Here is a 21163-nt window from a genome sequence, read left to right on the forward strand (position 1 = left end):
ATAAATAATAGGATTTTACACTCACATAGAATCTCACAGCTTAAAATGTTTTTTTTGTTTCCGTTTTAATTTGGACTCAACAACAAAGTCCAGCTATAAACTTTGCATATCTCCTGACAATGAACAAGGCACGGTTACCTCCAGTTTTATAGACGAGGTAGGACTTACTGAGTAGACAACACTCTACTAACAGACAGAGCCCAATTCAAACTCACTGGCTGAGTCCTCAGCTCTTTATTTTCTCTTACTGGAATAATCAAATTCACTTCAGCTCACCATTTACTGAGGACTGTGCTCGGAGCTCAGATTTAAATAGGTCCAGCCCCTGTCCTGCACAGAACACCAAGGCCAGAGGGGGAGGCGCACGGGCCTGGGGCTACAGGACCTGCGGCCACTGGGGCCATGCACACACGGGACTCGGAGGACGCCCGGGGACACCAAGGGGGCTCAGATAGGTCAAGCCTCTGAGCCAGGACTCGGAAGGACACATGGATTCTCCAAATGGAGAGGCACAGACCATTGTGGACACACATACCAAGCAAGGCAAGGAGGCCGAGAAGCGGGTGGTGCCTGGGGACAGGGAGCACACCTGGGGCCAGGGCCCAGGACACGTCAGGACTGGGCCGGCACCGGAAGAGAGCCCAGCATCAGCCTGCGAGGGCCTCTTGTTCCACCCTCCAGGGAGCTTGGGTTCCAGCCCAAAGGAAAGGCTCAAGGGTGAAAAAAAGGGGACTAAGCATTGAAGAAATCAGATTAGTGCAGCAGGAAAATATCTCACTTCTTTAGAGACATTTTCAAAACCCCCACTTACTCTTTCCTAGGTGTGCTCTTCAGGTCCTACGGACCTAGGAAGAGCGGCTCTGTGAGGAATGTAAAGCTGACGCTCACCTCTCCGCCCTGGGATCTTGGGGACCTGCCAGAGCCAAGTCCATTTGCTCCCTTGACTTTTACGCCTGCCCGAGTGCCATTTCTGCATCTCGTCGTGATCCCTACGGGACCTGTTTTCACGGCAGTTAAAAGGGCAACAACGCTGGCCTCCCGAGTCCCAAACAGATGCCAGGACAAAGCGCTCCTGGGAGGGGTGAGGGAAATGAGAGCGGCCGGCAGTTCCTGAAGGTGACTCATTCCAAGCAAAGCTGCCCAGGAATCCTGTCTCTGAGCTCTAAGTCCCCAGCCCCAAAATGGCGCCCCACTCTCGTCGCAGCCAGTGAACGGTGCATGTTGGATGGCAGGGCCTCCAGGACAGCTGGAGGCCGGTGACACAGGACCCCGAGTCAGCCTCTCAAGTGACTCTTCTGTGGGGCCTCCCGGTGGGTCTGAGGCCAGGCTCCCCGGGAAAGACCAGCAGCACGCGAGGCGGAATGCGCGGCACGGTGACCAGCAGTCACGGTCTGCCCAGGCCAGGCTCACACCTACTGTCCTGAATCATCAGTAAAGCGTCCTCTTCCTCTCTCAAAAGTATCCCCTTTCCCACAAGAGGCCTTGCCTACTGTGGCCTCACGGGGCAGATACAGCACCTCCCGTGTGGGTGGTTCAGTGCTAACGCAGAACCGCCTCTCTTCACTGCCCCCTCTCCGGTGCACAAGTATTATTATCTGTGCCCCTCTCTCCCCAAGTCTTTCACACGTGCTACAGCCTTCCAAGTCACCCCATGGATATGGTCCAGGATAAGCCACACTTAGAGGTGAAACTTGAACATGTATTTTATGGTGAACCCGATAAGGAAAGCATAAAACGGCTCCCCAAAACTTGTTATAACTTTCCCCAAATCTACCTTGAGATATTGCGTAATATTTATTTCAAACTTACTCATGTCATTCGTTACTAACTACAAAGCAGTATACATTGGCTGTTCTGTCTTATGGCATCAAAACATTGCCATCTAGTGCGGGCATCGCAAAACAGACACACGTGCACGCGCAAAACTCCTGTGACTTCCGAGGGTCTGGAAGCCCTGACCCAAGGGGCTGCCACAGTTCTTCTGCAGGGTCCTTAGGGATTTATAAGCCCCCCAGTTTGTCATCCCTGCCCTCAGAGCTGTCTGCCATGTGGGTGTGGAAAGGATGAAGGAAGTTTACAGACACCACAGGGCCCCCCCAGTCTTTACCGACACCGAAAGAGGAAGGTCGGACGAACCCTGCACACTCCCTCCGATTCACGTGACTTCATAAAGACGGGCGCCCAGCGGTGCTGTCAGCCTGGGCTCTGGGACGCCTGCACTTTTCACTGTCACGCTCGGTCTGGGTGCGTGCGACCGCAGAGCTCCGGGCGGACTGGACTCCAAGCCAGGAAACACTCGCGCTATCCCCGTAGACTCGGGCTCTGCGGAGAGGCACCCACGGTGATCTCTACTGAAAAGCTGAGGCTGGGGCCGGGGACCGGGGGCCGGGGGGCGGGGAGGGGGGCACTTCTGCGGTTTAAAAACACACTGAGTTACACACAGGCACACGCAAACCTCAGCTCCCGAGCCCCTGGCGCACTCTCCAGTCGTCCTCCTGAAAACACTGAGGAAGAGCCCGAGTCTGGGCGGCTGCTCCTTCCCGACAGGCAGTAAAACTGTCATCACAGGAGGTCACATAGCGATCAAGAGCCGCAACCCCCACTCCGGGCGCCCAGGCGGGGGGACAGGGACTCACCGTCCTCCGCGGCGGTTGTAAGGACCATCTTTCCCGTCACAGCAGGACCCTGGAGGTTGCTGGATGTTGTTCTTCAAAGGAGCACTGGACAAAGTGTCCCTGGGCGGAGGCGGGGGGCGGGTGGGGCCGGGACTACCTGTGGGCCGTCATCTGCCACCAGGACAGCTCAGCGCTCCTTCCTGAACTCCGGAGCCAATGAGCCTCCAGCGGCAGAGGCGTCACAGCCACCACCCAGTTCCTGAAGTCAAGCCCAAGGAGCAGTTAACCGCCTCCTCCCTGGAAGCATCTTGGGCTCGAGTCGGCGGACTCTGCTGGCAGCATCCACGCTCTTTCCTCAGATTCGACAGAGCAACGGACAGAGCTAGGTGCCGTTTCTCTCCTCACTGTGCGAGCACCTCCTTAGAACAGAACCACGTAAAGTCCCCGCGCTCACAACAAGGTGACAGCACATTTCCGAAGAGAATGACTAAGAGATCGCAATCATTATGGTATGCTATGAGGTCACAGGCAAAAAGGAGAAGGCAGATTTTAGAGGGGGGGAATAAAAGCCAAGGGCAACATTTCCAATATAAGTTCAATTTTATCTCCATTCTATTTTCTACTGTGTCGTACCAAACTGTTTGTTTCCGCATACTCTTACTATATTCACGATACATGTTTGTTGTTGAAACCAGATTAACAAGTAATGAGGGAAAAAGCCTTAATCCCATCACATAGGGATAACCACTGACGAAATTTTGGTATATATTATTTATATTCTTCCAGATATTTGTCCTATGTAGTATTATACTCTCATTCTGGCTCCGCGTCACTCTCTCTGTGGACACACACATTTACAAATAAACCTTATATCTCAATATACCTCATGTGTCTTATATGTGATCATATAATAATCATGTTACATAATATGTAATAGACATACTTATCTCTCTCAAGATGTATTTATATTATCTCAAGAAATTAAGTATATAGAAATACATAGAGAAACAAAAATTGGGTATTTTACACGCTGTTTTATAACCTGCCATTCTTCACTTATGACATTTTTCCATGACTGTAAATGGAGACTTACCACATTTTTTATTACCCATGATATAGACTATTTAACCAATCCCCTACTGTAAGACTTTTACGTGGTTTCAAGTTCTCCTGCCAATCTCAACACCCATGTGCACACACTCTGGCACGTCTTGGATCGTCCCCTGAGCAAACGTTCTCAGAGCTACAGCCTCCATGTGTTCATGGGAGGGACTACAGGGTCCCCGCCTCAGTCACTTCTCCTTACAAGTGACAAAACCATGCGTGCCTAGGGCATCACCGCTGTAGGGCACATTTCCTGGGTGCTCGCTTTGTGCCCATGGCTGACTCACCTAATCCCGAGAGCCCCCTGTGAGGGGTTCTCTTCAGCCCTGATTCGTGGAAGGGGACACTGAGGCCCAGAGGTGTCACACGGCTCACCCGAAGTCCGAAACCTGTTGAACCAAGGAGTCTGGCTGCATGGCCCATGCTCTGGCTGGCTCCCCCACTGGACCCCCTTCCCCCTCCCCCACCGATCCTGGTTGTAAGGGCCCCTCCCACAGCGGGTGTGCAGGAGGCCTGGGCCTGGTGCCAGGGCCAGTCTCTGATGCCAATCCCAGCTTTTAAGAGGTCAGGTCCCTTCTACTTTCCACGTACTCTCTGTCGAGCAGTAGAGCGCCTCTCTGGAACAGATGCCCAAAGGCAGGCCCGCCTGGCCACTGGGCACGGACACTGCCCAGGTCTGCCACCTCCCTGACAGGACCAACTTCATTTCTGCGAGTCTGAGCAGCGAAAAATGGCTTCTCAGTGGTTACAGTCTACACTGACCTGATGACTGGTGGTGTGGATGATTTTTTCAAGAGTTTGTGGTATTTCCTCTTTTATGAACTGCTTATTCATATCCTTTACCCATTTTTCTATTGGTTATCTTTCCTTATTGGTTTGTAGATTACGAATTCTTTGTATTAAATGTTGCAACCTTTTCTCACAACCTGTCACTTGTTTTTATCGGCAGGTGTGGTATCTTTGCCTTATGGAGGTTTCTATGTGTTAAAGCAGGTCTGTAATCTCTTCCTCCACTGGCTTCTCCCAGCATTCACCGAGCACACAGTGTTGGGCACCCCACGGAGTGCAGGGGACCGGAGGTGCACCAGAGGACCACAGCACCCGCCCTCAGGACGCTTACACTCTACTGGGAGCTGGGGAGAACAGGGCAGAGAGGAGCAAAATACATGTATGTTGGAAGAGAGATGCTCCGTGGGGCTGGGACGGGGCACGTGGTCAGGGCTGGCTGGCTGCTCCTGGCCGGGGCAGCTGGGGCAGAGCCAAGGGCAGCCGGAGGGGAAGGCAAGGCCGGGGGCTGGGGAGGGTCAGGGAGGGGCTGTTGAGGGCCTTGTTGGCTATTTTAAGGACTGGTCTCCACCATGGCTGAGATGGGAGCCACCACCAGGGGTTGGAACAAAGTGAAGGACCTGACTCCAGCTGCTGGCTAAGAACAGACTGCAGGGCAGCAAGGCCAGAAGCTGGGAGGGTGCCACCATCTTCCGGGCGAGAGATGATGGCGGCTTACACAGAAAGTGATCCGATTCCTGTTCTATTTACTTCTAAGGCAGAGCCAAGGACTTGCCGATGGATTCCACGCGGGTGTGAAAGAAGTCAAGGACGGCCCGAGCCCTCTGCCCTGGGCAAGTAGAAGAATGCAGATGCAGGGCGCCTGGGTGGCTCAGTCGTTAAGCATCTGCCTTCGGCTCGGGTCATGATCCTGGTGTCCTGGGATCGAGCCCCACATCGGGCTCCCTGCTCAGCGGGGAGCCTGCTTCTCCCTCTCCCACTCCCCCCTACTTGTGTTCCCTCTCTCGCTGTGTCTCTCTCTGTCAAATAAATAAATAAATAATCTAAAAAAAAAAAAAAAAAAGAATGCAGATGCCATCCTCCAGGTGGCAGGCCGCCAACAGGGTCCCCACCCCACCCCCCCTCCCACCCGCCGGCACAGGGCACGCCTCAGCCTCCCCACCCATCCTGCTCTGCAGCTCTGGACCTCGAGACTCTCAGCCCGCCCGGCCCCACTCCGCACCGCCGCACTCCCTGCCGTGCTGCCCAGTTCACGTCCCAAAAGAGGGATTCTAAACGGCTCACCCAGTATCCCTCATCCCTGTGTGGGGATAGCAGGCCCCCCTCGGCCAGGTGCCTGTCCCAGGTCTGAGAGCTGCTGGGGGCACGGCGGGCGGGGCGCCACGCCGCCTTCTGTGTGGTCATCGCTCTGCCAAAGCGAGTGCAACAAGTCACACTGTTAAAAAAGGAAGTAGTGAATGAAGAGCCATGTCTCCAGTTCCTTAAAATAGAAGTTTAACTACTAAAGCACCAAATTACATGTCTGACTCACTCCTAAGAAAAGTGACTTCATAACTTATCATCCAGATCTTGGGACATTTCTCAGATGGCAAGTGGGTCCTACTTATCATCACATCAGCCAACAGGCATAAACCGGGCCTTCCTGGGCAAACGGAAACAAATCACCACCCTCTCAGCAGGCACAGCTGTGGCACCAATCCCAAAGAGAGTGCGTAGGATGGCAACCCAGCTCCTTCAACGGAAGCTGTGCCCGAGTTCAAAGGACACTGTGAAGCCCCTGGAAGAACAACGGCATACTACAAAAGTAGGACAGTCACCCAGGCCTCAGAGCCATCGGAGTGATGAGATGGAGGCAGAGGAACTGGCCCAGGCCCCAGGATCAGCATTAAACCAACAAAGTGAAAGACAACACTTTAGAGCTACTCGTATTAAAATCACACATAAGGGCGCTTGGATTGCAGGTATTTTGACTCAAGACATTTTATAATTTCAATTAATAAAATACCTTAAACAGCCTTAATCCTTTACCGCAGCCTCATCTTCTCTGGTGACAGGTAAGAACGTGCAAACATGTAATGGTTACAAACGACGCTAGGCGAAAACGTACGTGAGTATTCATGTAACATTCCGGGGCAAGTCTTTTTTTCTCAGTATGATGCCTACATCATCAGTCATAATCCCAAGGAGACAGAGTACACTCAAAGTGGGAGCCTGGAGAGTTAACTGAGAGTCTGTCTACAAATGTCAGGGAGGAGTCTGGGGACACTCTCAAGCAGTGGCGAAGCTCCCCCAGGTTAGCAAGGAGCTCCCTACCAATGCTAGGTATGCAGGAGGAGGGGACTGGCTGCAGAAGAGTCTGACAGGCCTGGGGACAGGGCTCGGCTAACCCTCAGCTACCTGGCAGGGAGAAAACACCCTGACCTCTTTCTCCTCTGACCCTCCAAGCCCCTGGACAAATCCAGCGGGGGCCAGAGGGCAAGGTAGCCTGCAGACGCAGTACGCCCAGGGCAGCCTCCAGCACAGCAGGACGGAGAAGGGCAGAGGTGGGAGCGGCACCACACCAAACCACAAGCTGCCAGGAGTCACTCCTTGCGTCTGCAATGGCCCCAACAGCTGCCTCAAAGTCTCAGCCCCTTGTCACACTTTCAAGACCCTCCCTAATGTGACCCTGCTGCCCCTCCAGGTTTTTCTCTTACCCTCATGCCTGGTTTTTCTTCTTTAACCAAAATAACATGCACACATCACATAAAAAACACACAGGACCTATGGCTTAAAACAGAAACCCACAGTTTCCTGCCCAACGGCATCCCCCCCACTGTCACATCCTGCTCCACAGAGGTAGGTAGCCCTGTTAGCTCTCTGTTCTGCTTATCACCTCCCTGCCTCTGAACAACACACGTACACCTTCTGTTTCCCAGTCTCCAATTCTGGACATCAAACTGCCTGCCGTGCAAGCTGAAGACTCAGCTTTGACCCCTAGCCCCCACACACACACTGACGCCACTCAGTATGGTTACACGGAAATTTTGGGTTAAATCAGTATTTACTACTTCCATAAACACTGCTCACAGCTTAGCTATACAACCTGCTGGGATTACAATTACCACAGAATGGCACTAAGTGCCTCTTTTGTTTCTGTTTGCTTAGTTCTACAGACTGAAAGCCAAGCTCGACGTATGAAACTGTCCCCAGGAGCAAGCCGGCTTCTGGGACGGCCGCCCAAAAATCTCCACGCCCGTGCCCCAGCCTGGCCTTGCTACTTCCACATCAGCACCCCGGCAATCCCCTCCGCCGCTTCCAAATGCCGGCCCCGTGTCTCTGAGTCCATGTTTCTTTCCTGGGTTCCTTCTCCTTTTGCTACCACAGAAAGGACACAGAGGGATTGGTCTGTCCACAAACACCGCTGTTCTCCCACACTCCACTGGCACTCTGGCTGGATACGTTAACATCGCCTCCTCATGACGGTGAAGGCAACCCCTCACTGCCTTCCATCCCCATAACGCTGTTAGTGACTGTGCCATTCTGACTCCCAGAATTTTCTATGGGATCTTTTCCCTGCTCAGAAAGCTCTCAGGTCTTTGCCCTCGGCACTGTGCGGTTTTGTAACAAGGTGCCCAGGTGTGAGTCCGTTTGCATGCACTGTGCTAGCCCCTAGGCAGACCCCAAGTCTGAAGTCTCATAATCTTTGGTGTCCTACCCTCTTCCTCAGCTCTCACTCTTTAGAGTTTCTGTTGGACGCTGGACCTCCACTGTGGATCTTTTAATTTTTATCTTTTTACTCCTACTTTTCATCTCCTTGTGGAGCCACCTTCTAGGAAGTATTCTTGCAATGAACTGAATGTTTGTGTCTACCCCAAATCTGTGTGCTGAAACCCTAACATGATGGCATTCGGAGGTGAGGCCTATGGGAGGCGATCAGGTCATGAGGGAGGAGCCCGCACACGTGGGATTGGTGGCCGTGCGGGAAGAGGCCAGAGGGCCAGCTGACTCTCCTCGTACCTCGAGAGCAGGATGACGGCCCTCCTCGGGCTCAGAAGGGAGCTCTGAGCAAGAAGCGCCGATGCAGGCCCAGCTCAGACTCCCCGCCTGGCACCGGGAGAAACACGCGCTGCAGACGCCGCCCGGTGTGGGACGCTGTCACGGACACCGGCACTGGGACAGCTCTGTCCTTCCTCTTCTAGTCTTTGTACTGTTGTCTTTCAGCTGTTTTTAATTTGCACAAACTCACTCTTAATCTCTGAATATTCCTTTTGGATAGCATCCTATTCTTGCTTCATTAATATCACATCGAAGACTCTTAAGTATGTGGCTTTTAAAATGTTCTGCTATGATCTGTTTCCTCAAACATCTTTTCTTCCACTTGTTTGTTCTCCTGTTTAATGTTGAGGGTTTTCCTTACATGTCTGGTAAACAAGGCTGTTCCTCCACATCTAAGGGCCGGGCACCAATGACCTGATTAGAAGCGGTGTGTGGTGGGGGTGGCCTGTGCAGTGCTGGGTCTCACTGTAAAATAATAAAGTGGTGGCACGCCGACCCCGCGAGGGGCTCTGTGGGTTCTTTCTCCTATTAGCCTGAAGAATCACTCTCCGATCTCCCAGCTGGGCTGTGCGGGCTATAACCCTGGCCAGCAGTAACCGGGCCTCCAGGTGGAGGGAGAAAGCATGGGACACCTACACTGAAGCACACACACCTTCACTCTCTCTCTGAGCTACCACAGCCCTCTTCAGAAATCAAACCTTCACGTTCTACCAAGGGAGGAAGAGACATCCCCTTGCTGTGAGACACGGACAGGGGACCGGAGAGCCTATGTGCCCGCCATGAACACCTTCCCCCCACCCTCCGCTTTCCAGCCTCACCCCTCGTCTCCACTCGCAGAGGCCCACAGAGCCCTGCAGCCTTTTTGGGATGTGAGGGTAAATGGTTGTGCTTCCGATGGGCTCCTCCTCTGCAGCGGAGATCTTTCCGGACAAGCTGCCAGTGGGAGAGCGGTGTGGGGCATACAATCAGGCGAGTCCTGAAACTCCCAGAAGCGCACTAGTACGCTGGGGTGGAGAGTGACAAAGACAACAGTCCTCTGCAAAAGAAAACCCTTAGGCACCTGGAAATACTCTAAACTCTTTGGGAAGTTACTTCTGCTTAGGTTACCTGAAAAACACGGATTTGTACTGTTTTTCCTCACAGACACAAATAGACCTTGCCAAAGGGGGGGGGGGAGGCTGAGGACAGAGATAATCTGTATGTGTTGCAAGGACTTCAAATGAAGAATTCAAAGAGCATCGCCATTCCCTGACAAGTCCCGCACCTGACGAAGGACGCAGACGGGTCCCTAATCGTGTTTGCCCGTACAAACCTCTGTGAGGCAGAATCTTCAGCACTTTTTTTTTTTAGCGCTTTTATTATCAAAAGAAAGTCTAAATCAATTAGGTATATATTAAAAAAGCCCAATCCAAACCATGTCCTTCTGCCCTTTGCATTACGTACACAATTTAAATTTCAATTTTCTCCAAGAAAAGCCATTAACTTTTGTAAGAAAAAGTAAGAAAAGTACAATTCTTCACAAAGTCTGATCTTACTTTCTGTGTAAAGAAAATCCATCATCAATGCCATAAAATGCCATAAAACTGAAAAACCACATGGTTTTGAGTTTACGTGCATCTCTTCCTGAGAAGGCGGGTGGACACGTTCATCAGATGATCAGGCAGAGCCCTTGTGCTGGAGACCCCACGTCTGGGTCACGGTGCTCTCGGGTGGGTGTGGGTGCTGGCCCTGGAACCCTGGTTCAGTGACACTCCACTTCCTGGCGGCGATGGAATGATGTCCCCACAGCACTGCCCTCGGCAGCCACCATCACCAACCGCGCCAGCCCCAGGAGACATTCGGAAATGAGTCACGGATACTTGGGACAAGACAAATGTGACAATATTTGTGACGCTACACAGAATCATCATACTCCACAAAGACAGAGGGGCAACAGTGCGATTCGCAGGCAAGAAAGAAGACGACTCAAACTGCATGGGAAGTAGTTGGCACAGTAGTTTCAGATGCCTTTTAAAATAAAGTAAAAACTACTGGATGTGCTCAATACCCTGTGTGCTGCCCTCTGCTGGCTACGTGAGGGTTTTTTAAAATTTAATTTTTATTTTTTTAAAGATTTTATTAATTTGAGAGAGAGAGCACGCACACAAGCAGGGGGAGGGGCAGAGGGAGAGGGAGAAGCAGACTCCTTGCTGAGCAGGGAGCCTGATGCGGGACTCGATCCCAGGACCCTGGGATCATGACCTGAGCCGAGGGCATTAACCGACTGAGCCACCCAGGCGCCCCTGGCTATGTGAGGTTTACAATTAGCCATTTTTCCCGTAAATTCATTACCCTTTGAACATATATGGGGAGAAAGAGGAAATTCACGTTCTACAGAGGATGGGCCGTGCTCTGCTGATATTCACCAGTACTTATTTTCTGAAATGGTGTTCTTAATATTAAAGCGGGTCTGCCCCTTGTCTATACACCGGCGCCTTTGTGGGAACAGGTAATGGCCAGTCGGAACTTATACAGACAGAGGCAGACCAGACACAACACACGTGATGGACCGTAAAGGAACTAGCATGCTGGGAAGTGGTGTGACGGGGTGACTGACGGGGTGACAGGAGGGAACCAGGAGCCCGAGTGGGGAGGGGCGTGTTAAAGCATTAAATACGGTGGTCGCCACGGGCATCGCTGAGAAGATGAGATCTGAGTCTCAGTGACAACACGCTCGAAACAAAAAGACCGTCGACAGGCCTCTCTCTTCTACAGCTCCGTGATGTACGAAGCGCATTCCCATTCCTCTCTGGACGTCCTACTCCCCGCTCCTCACCGTGAGGACACAACCGCGGCAGGGCTGATTAGCACGGCCACTTCTCCGTGAAGAGACCGCGCTCAGGGGCCCAGGCCAGGCCCCCCACTCCCTGGTTACCTGAGAGAGCCTGACACACTGGGACAACCTGCTCCCCCATGTTCTAGCTACTCACACACATTGCTCATTATTTCTCAAAACAGGTATTTGCCACGTACTCTGCATTCATCCAAAAAAGGCTTGAGTCCTTACCGGGTGTTCAACTCAACACCTGCTGGACTGCACTGCGTGCCCTCTAGCTGTGTGCTGGGGCTCAAAGATGACACTGTGCCTCCCTGGACACATGAAAGGGCCCGGGAGGACCCAGGGGGTGGCAGCAGGCACATAAACTGCCACGCGGCACGCTAAGGACTCAACCACGGAGGCCACGCACTCCAAGCTCTTAGTGGAAGAATGGCAAAAATCAGTCTGTGGGAGAGGTGGGGAGAGTGGGGGAGTGGGCAGCCCAAGTAAGTGCAGTGACCTTTCAGAAAATCCCAGCAGCATTCTCTGGTGTTGAGGGGGCCTGGGGAGGGTCCGACACCACCCTGGGCCACAAATCTTGAAGGACACAGACCCGCCATCGGGGTGAGGAGGCGCTCTCTGGGACAGGAAGGGCACTTTGAGACAGAGGCCCTTGGAGGCCTGGTGCTGCCGGGCTCCCCCCACCACGAGAAGCCCACAGCCACAGAGGCCTACCCGCATTTCTGCGCTCACACAATGCTGTCTTATCCTTCCAAGCGTCTGGCCCCCAAACAGACTTTCGTCCACTGAACAGATCCTCCCTCCAGCTAGTCCACTCTTTTTTGAAACTGATTTTATACCCAATGTCACAAAGAGCTGTTGGCTGGGTTGCACCCTTTCTCTTCCCAGCCAGGAAACCTACCTGGAAAAGAAGTTTGCGTGAAAAAGAGACCCAGTAAATGCAGGTTCGAAGGTAAAAAGATGGGAAGGTCCAAACAGGAAAGAAGCTCAGAGCTGGCAGAGCCTGGTGAGGGTCTGTCGTGTTAACTAAAGGGATACAGGCTAATGCACAATAATCAATCAGGTAATTCTAAAAAGCATGTATCAGTTTGCAAAGAAACACAGATACTTTCACAGAAATACAAATCTCTTTTCAGCATGAAAATAACCCGGAGCAGAGCAGGAGACCACTCCTACCATCATCATCCCCATCACCCGCATCTCATGACGAGGCCCACTTAGGACACAGGAGCCACGCCAACCTGGCCTGCCAACACCACAGCCAGTGGGGGTCTTCCCGGGGCCGATGTGCTGTGTGCTCCCCCATCCTGTGGGACGCACGCCGTCCACAGTAACCAGACAGAAACGTGCAGCCTGGAAGTCAAGCATTTCCCTGAGCTTTCATGTTGCCCAAATGACAGCACCTTTCCTGAAACACGAGTAAGAACCACAAAGGTAAACGAGTCAGCACGGCTCCCTAAAGGCTAAATTCCAGGCTCCTTATTTTTATCAAAACAAACTGCTTGTGAAATAAAGCATAAACATTAAACGATCACCCTGAGTCTTTTTAACACAAAGAAAGGATTATCTCACTGAAGGCAGAATATACCAAATTTACTTTCTTCTTGTTTTTATTTTATTATTATCATCTTATAAGATTTTAGTTTTAAGGAATCTCTACATCCAACATAGGGCTCGAACTCACAACTCTTGAGATCAGGAGTCCCACACTCCACCGAGTGAGCCAGCTGGGCGCCCCTCTTCTTGTTTTTAGAGAAGAAACACATGATTACTATGCTCCTGGTAGAGGCCCAGGGGACAGGATATAAAATACAAAACATACAAGTCCTTGTTTATGGCCTTCATAACAAAGGTTAAATATGTTATTTTTCTACAACTTACTTTTTCCATTAACAGGTCTTAGAAATTTTCCTATGCTGGAACATACAGATCTACCTCAATTTTTAAAAACTGGTACATTGCACAGTAAAGTTTTTGCCAGATTTTGACTCCCGACGGATGACCTTGAAGTTGCTTCTGATACTTTCCCATCACTAGCTGAGCTACAATCCCCAATCTTCCACACCGGGCTTTCTGCTCTTGGGCACGGATGTCTGAGGAAGATACTGGGGAAAGATGAATTACAGAGTGAGCTGGTATGGGCACTTAACTGTATTTTGAATCATAGATCTGCAGAGAAATGGTAACAACATGGAGTCCTCGGACCTCCTTCACCCACTTCCCCCAGCGTCCCCGTCCCCGTCCTACATAACCACAGGACAGTTACTGTGACCAGAAGTTGACAAGGACACGGTGCTGACAGCCGGCCAGTGCTTCCAGGGTCGCCACCAGGCCTCTTGCTGCCTCCAATCCAGGAGTCCCACTGCCTGTTGTGTGTCTTCTTCGGTCCCCAATCTGTGACAGTTCCCTGGTCCCTGTGCGTCACGGGCTTGACCCCCGGCAGAGAACTGGTCACTGTTTTGTAGAACGTTCCCTGGTTTGGATTTCTTGGGGATTTCCTGCTGGTTTCATGGAGGTTGTGCACTTTTGGCAAGAATGGCACAAAAAGCGAGGTTGTGTTCTTCTCAAGGCATCACGTCAGAGGCCCGTGATGCTAACTTTGACCGCGTGTGGCGAAGATGAGCGGCAGGTTTCTGTCAGTGATGTCCCTCGGTAACTGGGGAGCGCTATGGGGGAGGATGCACGCTGCCGTCACCAGATTTTCCAGGCAGGCTCAGCCCCGGAATCAAGCACTTCCCCCACAATCCCCGGCTCCTTGCAACGGAAGGTGGTACTGAGAAACCAAGGTCGCGTACCGGGCGGTACAACCACCGGCCAGACTACCAAACTGCCTCGTGGAACTCCACACCACACTCAAGAATGCCCGCGTCCCCACAACCCTGCCAGCGCTCTTTTCCCGGCCGTTGTAATTACTATCTCCCCGTTCACTAGCAATGCTGATCACTTAGGTTCATTGGCTCTCTACGCTTCTCCTGTGAACCGTTCATATCTGTTCTCCTACTTTCTACTGCCTGTCTTCTTATCAATCTGTAGGCACCCTCCATAAGTTATGGATAGTAGCCCTTCGCTGGTAAGTGTTGCAAACATTTTCTCCAACTATACTGGCTGTCTTAACTTTTTTTATGAGAGCTTCTGTCACACAAAATAAAATATAAATAATATATTTATATGTTAAGTTTATTCATATGAAGTCAAGTCTGTCAATTATTTTTTCTCTTATGATCTGGGTTTTTGTGACCTGTTTAGGAAGTGGTGTTCCTTCCGAATGAAATTGTAAAAAATATTCACTTTAAAATTTACGTTATATACATATGCATATAATGTATACTCTGCATATATTTACATATTTTTGTCCTTCTACACTTTGAAAAACAAACAAAATCCTTCAAATCGATTACAGGTCAAAGTATGTATAATACAGGGGAGCGCACCTGGGTGGCTCAGTCAGTTAAGTGTCCGACGTGATTTCAGCTCGGGTCATGATCTCAGCGTCCTGGGATCAAGTCCCGCATCGGGATCTGCGCTCAGTGGGGAGTCTGCTTGTTCTCCCTCTGCTCCTCCCCATGCTCGCTCGCTCTCTCTCTCTCTCAAACAAAGAAAATAAAAATCTTCAAAGTATATATAATAAATATGTGCACATACAAACATGTACACACATAAACTATACATTAATGTCTATATACTTTGATCTGTAATCCATCTGGAGTTTTTTTGTTTTTTCTCTTAAGTACAGAATGACAGGGAATTTAAATTTTTCCTGAATGGATAGTCAAGTGTCATCCCGTTTACTGAGAAGCACATCCTTTCCCCACTGATGCGAGGTGTCACAGTGGTCTGGACAGGTGGTGACTAAAAGCACAGGCCCAGGTCCCAGCTGCCTGGGGGCCCCTCCTGCGTGTCCCACCTGCAAGCCACGTGAGCCATGCGTCTGTGAGTTGCTTCCTCTTTCCATGTCTGTGAGGTTGCTGATCGAGGAAATGGAGAAAATCTACCCACTTCACAGGGTTATTAGAAAAGTGCTTAGAGCAGTGCAGACGTCCCGGAAACACTCAATACCTGACAGCTGCTATTGTGACAAACTAAGTTTGCACACAGCACTGGTCTGTCTACCCAGTGGTACCCAAAGAAATATACAATGTGAACCAAATATATGATTCTACATTTTCTAGTAGCCACATCAAAAAACTAAAAGAACAGGTAAAATTAACGTTAAATAATAAATTTTATTTAACCCAATATATCTGTAACATCATTTCAGCATATAATCAAAATATTAAATTATTAATAAGACACTTTGCATTATTTTCTTCATCCTGAGGTTTCAGAATGCAGTGCCTGTTTTACACAGGACAACACTTCACGTTTTCAACTACAGCTGGTCAGCAAAGGGGCCGGGACGGGGCTGGGCTGGTGCTCTGACGTGGTCGCATATTCCTGCAGCAATATCACACGGGTATGTGTGTGTTTGTGTGCGCGGGCATGCACACGCACGCACACACGCAAGAGAAGTACTGTACGGGCTGAACATCCATTCATGACAGAAAGAGAATCTCTTGGCAAAAAAAGGAATCTTTTTTTAAACATGATGAAGGTGTCTACAAGCAATTTATAATATGTTATACTTTGTAGGGAAAAGTTGAAAGCTTCTCCATGAAGCCTGAGAAGAAATGAAGGGTGTCAGTCTCAGCAACTCCCTTGGTGCCGAGCTAGAGGATTTTCTAGCCGGATCTTTCTCAACCAAGGAGTGCAGGAGAATCAGGCCCTAATGCCCTAGCCAGTTAAACAGGGCAAGAAAAAGACATAAGGTTTGGAAAGAGGGAAGAAAAAGAAATGAGGGGCGCCTGGGTGGCTCAGTCGTTAAGCATCTGCCTTCGGCTCAGGTCATGATCCCAGGGTCCTGGGATGGAGCCCCGCATCGGGCTCCCTGCTCTGCGGGAAGCCTGCTTCTCCCTCTCCCACTCCCCCTGCTTGTGTTCCCTCTCTCGCTGTGTCTCTGTCTGTCAAATAAATAAATAAAATCTTTAAAAAAAAAGAAAAAGAAAAAGAAATGAAACCATTACTTTCACAGTTGGTTTGACTGTCCTCAGAGAACAGGTTAAAAGAACCTAAAGATAAACTGCTGGAATCATTACCAGGGTTTAACAAGACTGCTGGTCACAACAAAATCGATACATAAAGCACACCTGCATTTCAGCCTACTGGCAGCAACCACCAGAAAGCAGATACCTAGTAACAGATCTATCAACAACGCGCAAGATTTTGTGGAAAGAAATCCTAAAATGTTACTGAAAGACTCTGAAGAGGACCTAAATAAATGCAGAGGGAAACCGTACTGAGGACGCGTACACTAACGATGTCAGTTTTTCTCCAGATGATCTACAGATTCAATGCCAGGGCAAATCGGAACCCAGCACGTGTTAGCTGTTTGACTCAGGGATTGTAAGATCCTGTGGTACCGTCATGGGAAGGACGGAAAGAACGGAACGCAGAGCCCTGTGCAGATATAAATGCTCGCCATGCGACAGGGCTGGCGGCACAGCTCGGCAGGGAGAAGAACCCGCAGCCAGACTTTCCTACGAACGCTGCTGGGGGATATACCCGTCCCACAAACACCAGGAAATGTGAGCAGGAACGGGCAGAGCAGCGTCTGCAGCAGTAACGCAGAACTGGAAACCACCTAAATATCCATCAGATTGGAACGGATTTTTAAAAATTGTGTTATATTCAAATAATGAAATATGATACATCGGTAAAAATGAACAAACTGGCTCCGTGAAACAAAGTGGATAATTCTCATGAACATATAATAGTAAACAAAACAAGCAATCAAAATTACAAGAAAACTTTACTGAAAGAATTTTACATCAAATCCAAGAACAAAAAAGTGTTAAGGACACATCAAGACATTTTCTAATATGCAAACTCGGGACATAAACCTCCCACTTCTAGAAAATAGGCTTCTGCAAACTTACGATAAACCCAAAACAGAAAAGACAGGGACCTAAGAAAAGCTGTTCCAACAGAGCGGGAACCCCAGAACGACTCGTGGCGAAGTCCCAACAGAGACCACAGCGTAGAGTAAGAGGAACGACTGGATTTGAGCAGAGTGACAGGCTCTGTCCGGCACAGACAACAGACCCATGTGTTCAAGCAGACAGAAAGCACCAGAGAGAAGCTCGGGGCAGAGGAGGAGGATTTTAGAAAGCAACCGATAATTTCCAAGAAAACCAGGCGAAGGACAAACGGAGGCGAAGAAGAGCTGGAGGAAAAGGAAAAGCAGTGTGGCGGCTCGGCGGAGAGCTGTGCGCAACTGAAAGTCAATGGGCACCCGAACCGGGCGGTCCAACAGCAGTCAGAGAACATGGCTTTGAACTAGAACTACACGGTGTGACAATCAGCTCAGCAAATTTCAGAATGGTTGCCCCAGGGAAGGTCTCCAGGTGAAACAGGGAACTGCTGGTTTTCATCAGTTAGTTCGTTCTACAGTCGTCTTCTTTTCTCCAAGATCGCAAATGTTAGTATTTGTTAAACACGGGGGCTGAAATCAGTGCAGACCTTCCAAATTTAAAAGGTTAAACGGCATCAGTGTTGGTTACATTGCTGGTTCCACTATTTATGTGAAGACTTAACAGTACTTGAAAAATTACTTAAACCTGAAAATGGTATCAACACACTGAATTTCCTTAAGGTAGAATTTTAAAAAATTAAGATATAATTCACAAACCACAAAATCTACTTTTTCAAAGTGTACCATTCAGTGGTTTTCATGCATTCACAAAGCCATGTGACTACCACTATCTAATTCTAGGGCGTTTTTAGCACCCCAAGAAGAAAATTCCATTCCCATCAGCAGTCACTCAGTCCCCAGTCCCTGGCAGCCAGTAACCTTGCCGTGTCTGTGGACTTGCCTCCGTACAACAGGTGGCCTTTTGTGTCAGGTGTCTTCCCCTCGGCATGTTTTTAGCATTCAGCCATGCTGTAGCATGGATCAGCACTTCCTTCCTTCTTATGGCCGAATACTATTCCACTGTAGGGCTGTACCTTGTTTGCTTTATCCATTCTGTAGCTGAGGAATAATGCTGTGACAAGCATTCATGTAAACTTCTCCGTGGTGTGTGATCTTTTAAAGCATGCATGTGTATCGCTGTGATGAGAATAAATTTTGTCATATTGTCTAGTTTTCCATCTGGATCCTACCTGTTCTTCAAAGTACAGCCCCACAGCCTCCTCCCATGGCTCTCTCCCGTCACCCACCATGCCCCCTACACAGGAAGGTGTTGACCCGTATTTATAAATTCCACCTCTGGACATTTTATGATTCTATGAACTAAGGTTCCCATTCTCAAAGATGAAAAGGTTCTGCTGAACCAGCTTTACAGGATTTTAAGTGATTACAGAGTAATCACGTTCGGTATCCCATCAGATCAGTAGAAATACTCATCAGCCCACCGCAGAAGGAATGGAAGGTTAACACTGTCCTGGGTCAAAAGGAAAATGTTTAAAGATCAAACAAACCTAACAGTTTTGTAGGAAGGCAATGGTGACCAAACTATCTAGAAAGTTCATTCTTTAACTCGATTAAACTAACGCATTACAAGCACCAACCACTTATGATAAATTGAACTGATATTTCGAGAAGTGATCTTTCTGGTACTTTTACTACTTGAGCAGGGATGATCAAATCTACTCACTGGGTTTTCTATACACTTCTAAACCAAATTCAATTAGTAGACTTAGAAAAATATGCCCAGGCTTCACAAAGTACGCAAACAATTAACACCACCGTGTGAAATTCCAGCAGTTCCCTGACAAGTCAGAGTGAGTACAGATGGGGGCGGGGGGGGGGGGGGGATGCAGGAGTTTGCCTGTTTGCTTTTTTCTGCTTTGGACATCCACTCCGCCACATGAGCACTGTGCATCTCCTTCCTGTTTCCTTTGCTCCCTTTCTGCCTTGCTAATTATACATCACCCCTTTCTCTGTAAAACCACAAGACCAATGTTACAAAATCCGTGCACTCCACCCATCCTTTTACTCAGCTGACAGAGAACAAAATGAACCCGTGGAGACGAAGCCATCACATGACAGAGGAGCTGGTGAGGAAGACAGACCATGCCCACACTGTGTCGTGGGGCAGAGCAATGAAGGCACGAGGTGGCACCACAAAAGTCAGCCAGTCCAACCTTTCTCCTGGTATCTGTAACTGATTTTAAAACAAACTGAGCAGAAACCACTGTTTTGTCTAAAATCTGGTCTCCTTGTTTCAGAAGGCAGGTGGTTTCAGGAAGATACAAAACAAGAAAACTCTAACAATCTATTTTTGAAACGGTGTTTCTTCAAGATTTTCTTCAAGCTCTTAAACTATTGTTTAGATGTTTATTTTCCTTAAACACACACTCTCTCTCTCTCTCCCCCCCCCCCCCCCACTTCCAGGCTCAAAAACATTCCTACCAGGTTTAGAGGCAGTTCTCCGTTTGCAGAAGCTGCCACCACCCAAAGAAACACCCAGTATGCCTGCATGAAATCTCTCTCAGCCCGTGTGTTCTGGGTCCGAGAAGGGACAGCGAATCAAGTGCCAGCAGGAGGGGGAGAGCGTGACCTGAGCACACGGTGATGTCTGTCACAGGAAGCTGGGGTCACACCCCAGACAGCAGAGCCAGTGGCCTCCTCGAACTTGGCTGCAGTAGAGACAGAGACAAGCCGATTGCTTTAGAAGAGATTTTGGAGGCAGAACGAACTGGAAAATGAGAGAAAGGAAGGAGTCGGAGCTGATTTCCCAACATCTGACCCGCACACCTATGTGGACAGGCGCGCTACTTCCTGGGATGGGGAGAGCTGTGTCACCCTGAGTAAGACCCCCTCGGGCATCCCAGGGGGGATGACAAGTGAGCCACCAGAGCTGAAGCTCAGAGGGAGGAGGAGGGCCAGAGATACCACCGGCTGTGGCGATTTCGGTAGCTATGTCCTGGAAAGCTGCTGCTAAACCGGACCAGCCAAGCACTACAGCCGCGTTCCCAGGGAAAGTCCAGGGCTAGGTTCCTGGGAGTCCCTGATCACACTGTCTCACCCATCGATACGTGAGCCCCCCTTAGCTGTGTTCCTCTCAAGGACACCTGATTTACTCTATGCTGTTGATTCGCCGACGTTGAGCTCAGGCTCAAGGGAAGCTCATCTAACATGTTCCCGGTGGGGCTCAGCAATGTGCCTGCACCCGCGGACACTAGCCAGCACATGAGCACCGTGCCGGGGCTGCCATTAACAGTGAAATCGCCACCAGAAAGGGCGAAGACGTGGCGCTGAACAGGCTGCAAAGCGCCCTTGTTTACGGCATGAGAGCCAGGCCAGGAAGGCAGAACGTCACCCTGTTCCGCGCACGCAGGAACCTGCCGTGGGCGATGGGCATTTTCCACGGGCCTGCACATGCTCACAAACCACTGCGAGAGCACCGTTTTCGTCCTGATTTGGGGTGACAAATAAATTTTAGTGAGCGGTCAGATTCACAAACACGAACCCCACAAATAAAGAGGATGGGCTGTAGTAATGTAGGCGGCATCAGAAGGAAGGTAGTACTTGAAACTACTGGTCGTGTCCAGTGGTCACTCCAAACGTTCAAGAGAGCCGATCACCAGGGAAGAAGCAGGGAGAAGCACGACCTACTTCACAAATCTGCAACCCCTTCCCAGATGCTTCCAGTTAGGCAACTCCTCCAAACCCTCTCACCAGGGACAAAGCTGGTGGCGTGGTCTCTACTTTCCCTATTTCCAGGAGTTCAGAACTTGGAAGGAAAAGAAAGAAATCTGACCC

The 21163-nt window shown here is 49.9% G+C and overlaps 1 protein-coding gene across 2 annotated transcripts in view; it reads right to left on the minus strand.

Annotated features, from left to right (window-relative positions):
- Positions 1-21163, minus strand: part of CYTH1 (cytohesin 1) — a 78556-nt gene that overhangs the window by 38244 nt on the left and 19149 nt on the right. Inside the window, exon 1 of one of the 2 annotated variants that reach the window (XM_032429403.1) lies at positions 2637-2721. The exons of the other annotated variant lie outside the window; for it this stretch is intronic. Coding sequence (XP_032285294.1) covers positions 2637-2664 — 28 coding nt within the window. The 5' untranslated portion in view covers positions 2665-2721. Of the gene's footprint in view, positions 1-2636; positions 2722-21163 lie in introns of those variants that run through there. 2 annotated transcript variants of the gene reach the window in all.

The sequence above is a fragment of the Phoca vitulina genome, unplaced genomic scaffold (assembly GCF_004348235.1).
Source record: "Phoca vitulina isolate PV1807 unplaced genomic scaffold, GSC_HSeal_1.0 scaffold41, whole genome shotgun sequence".
Taxonomy (NCBI): domain Eukaryota; kingdom Metazoa; phylum Chordata; class Mammalia; order Carnivora; family Phocidae; genus Phoca; species Phoca vitulina.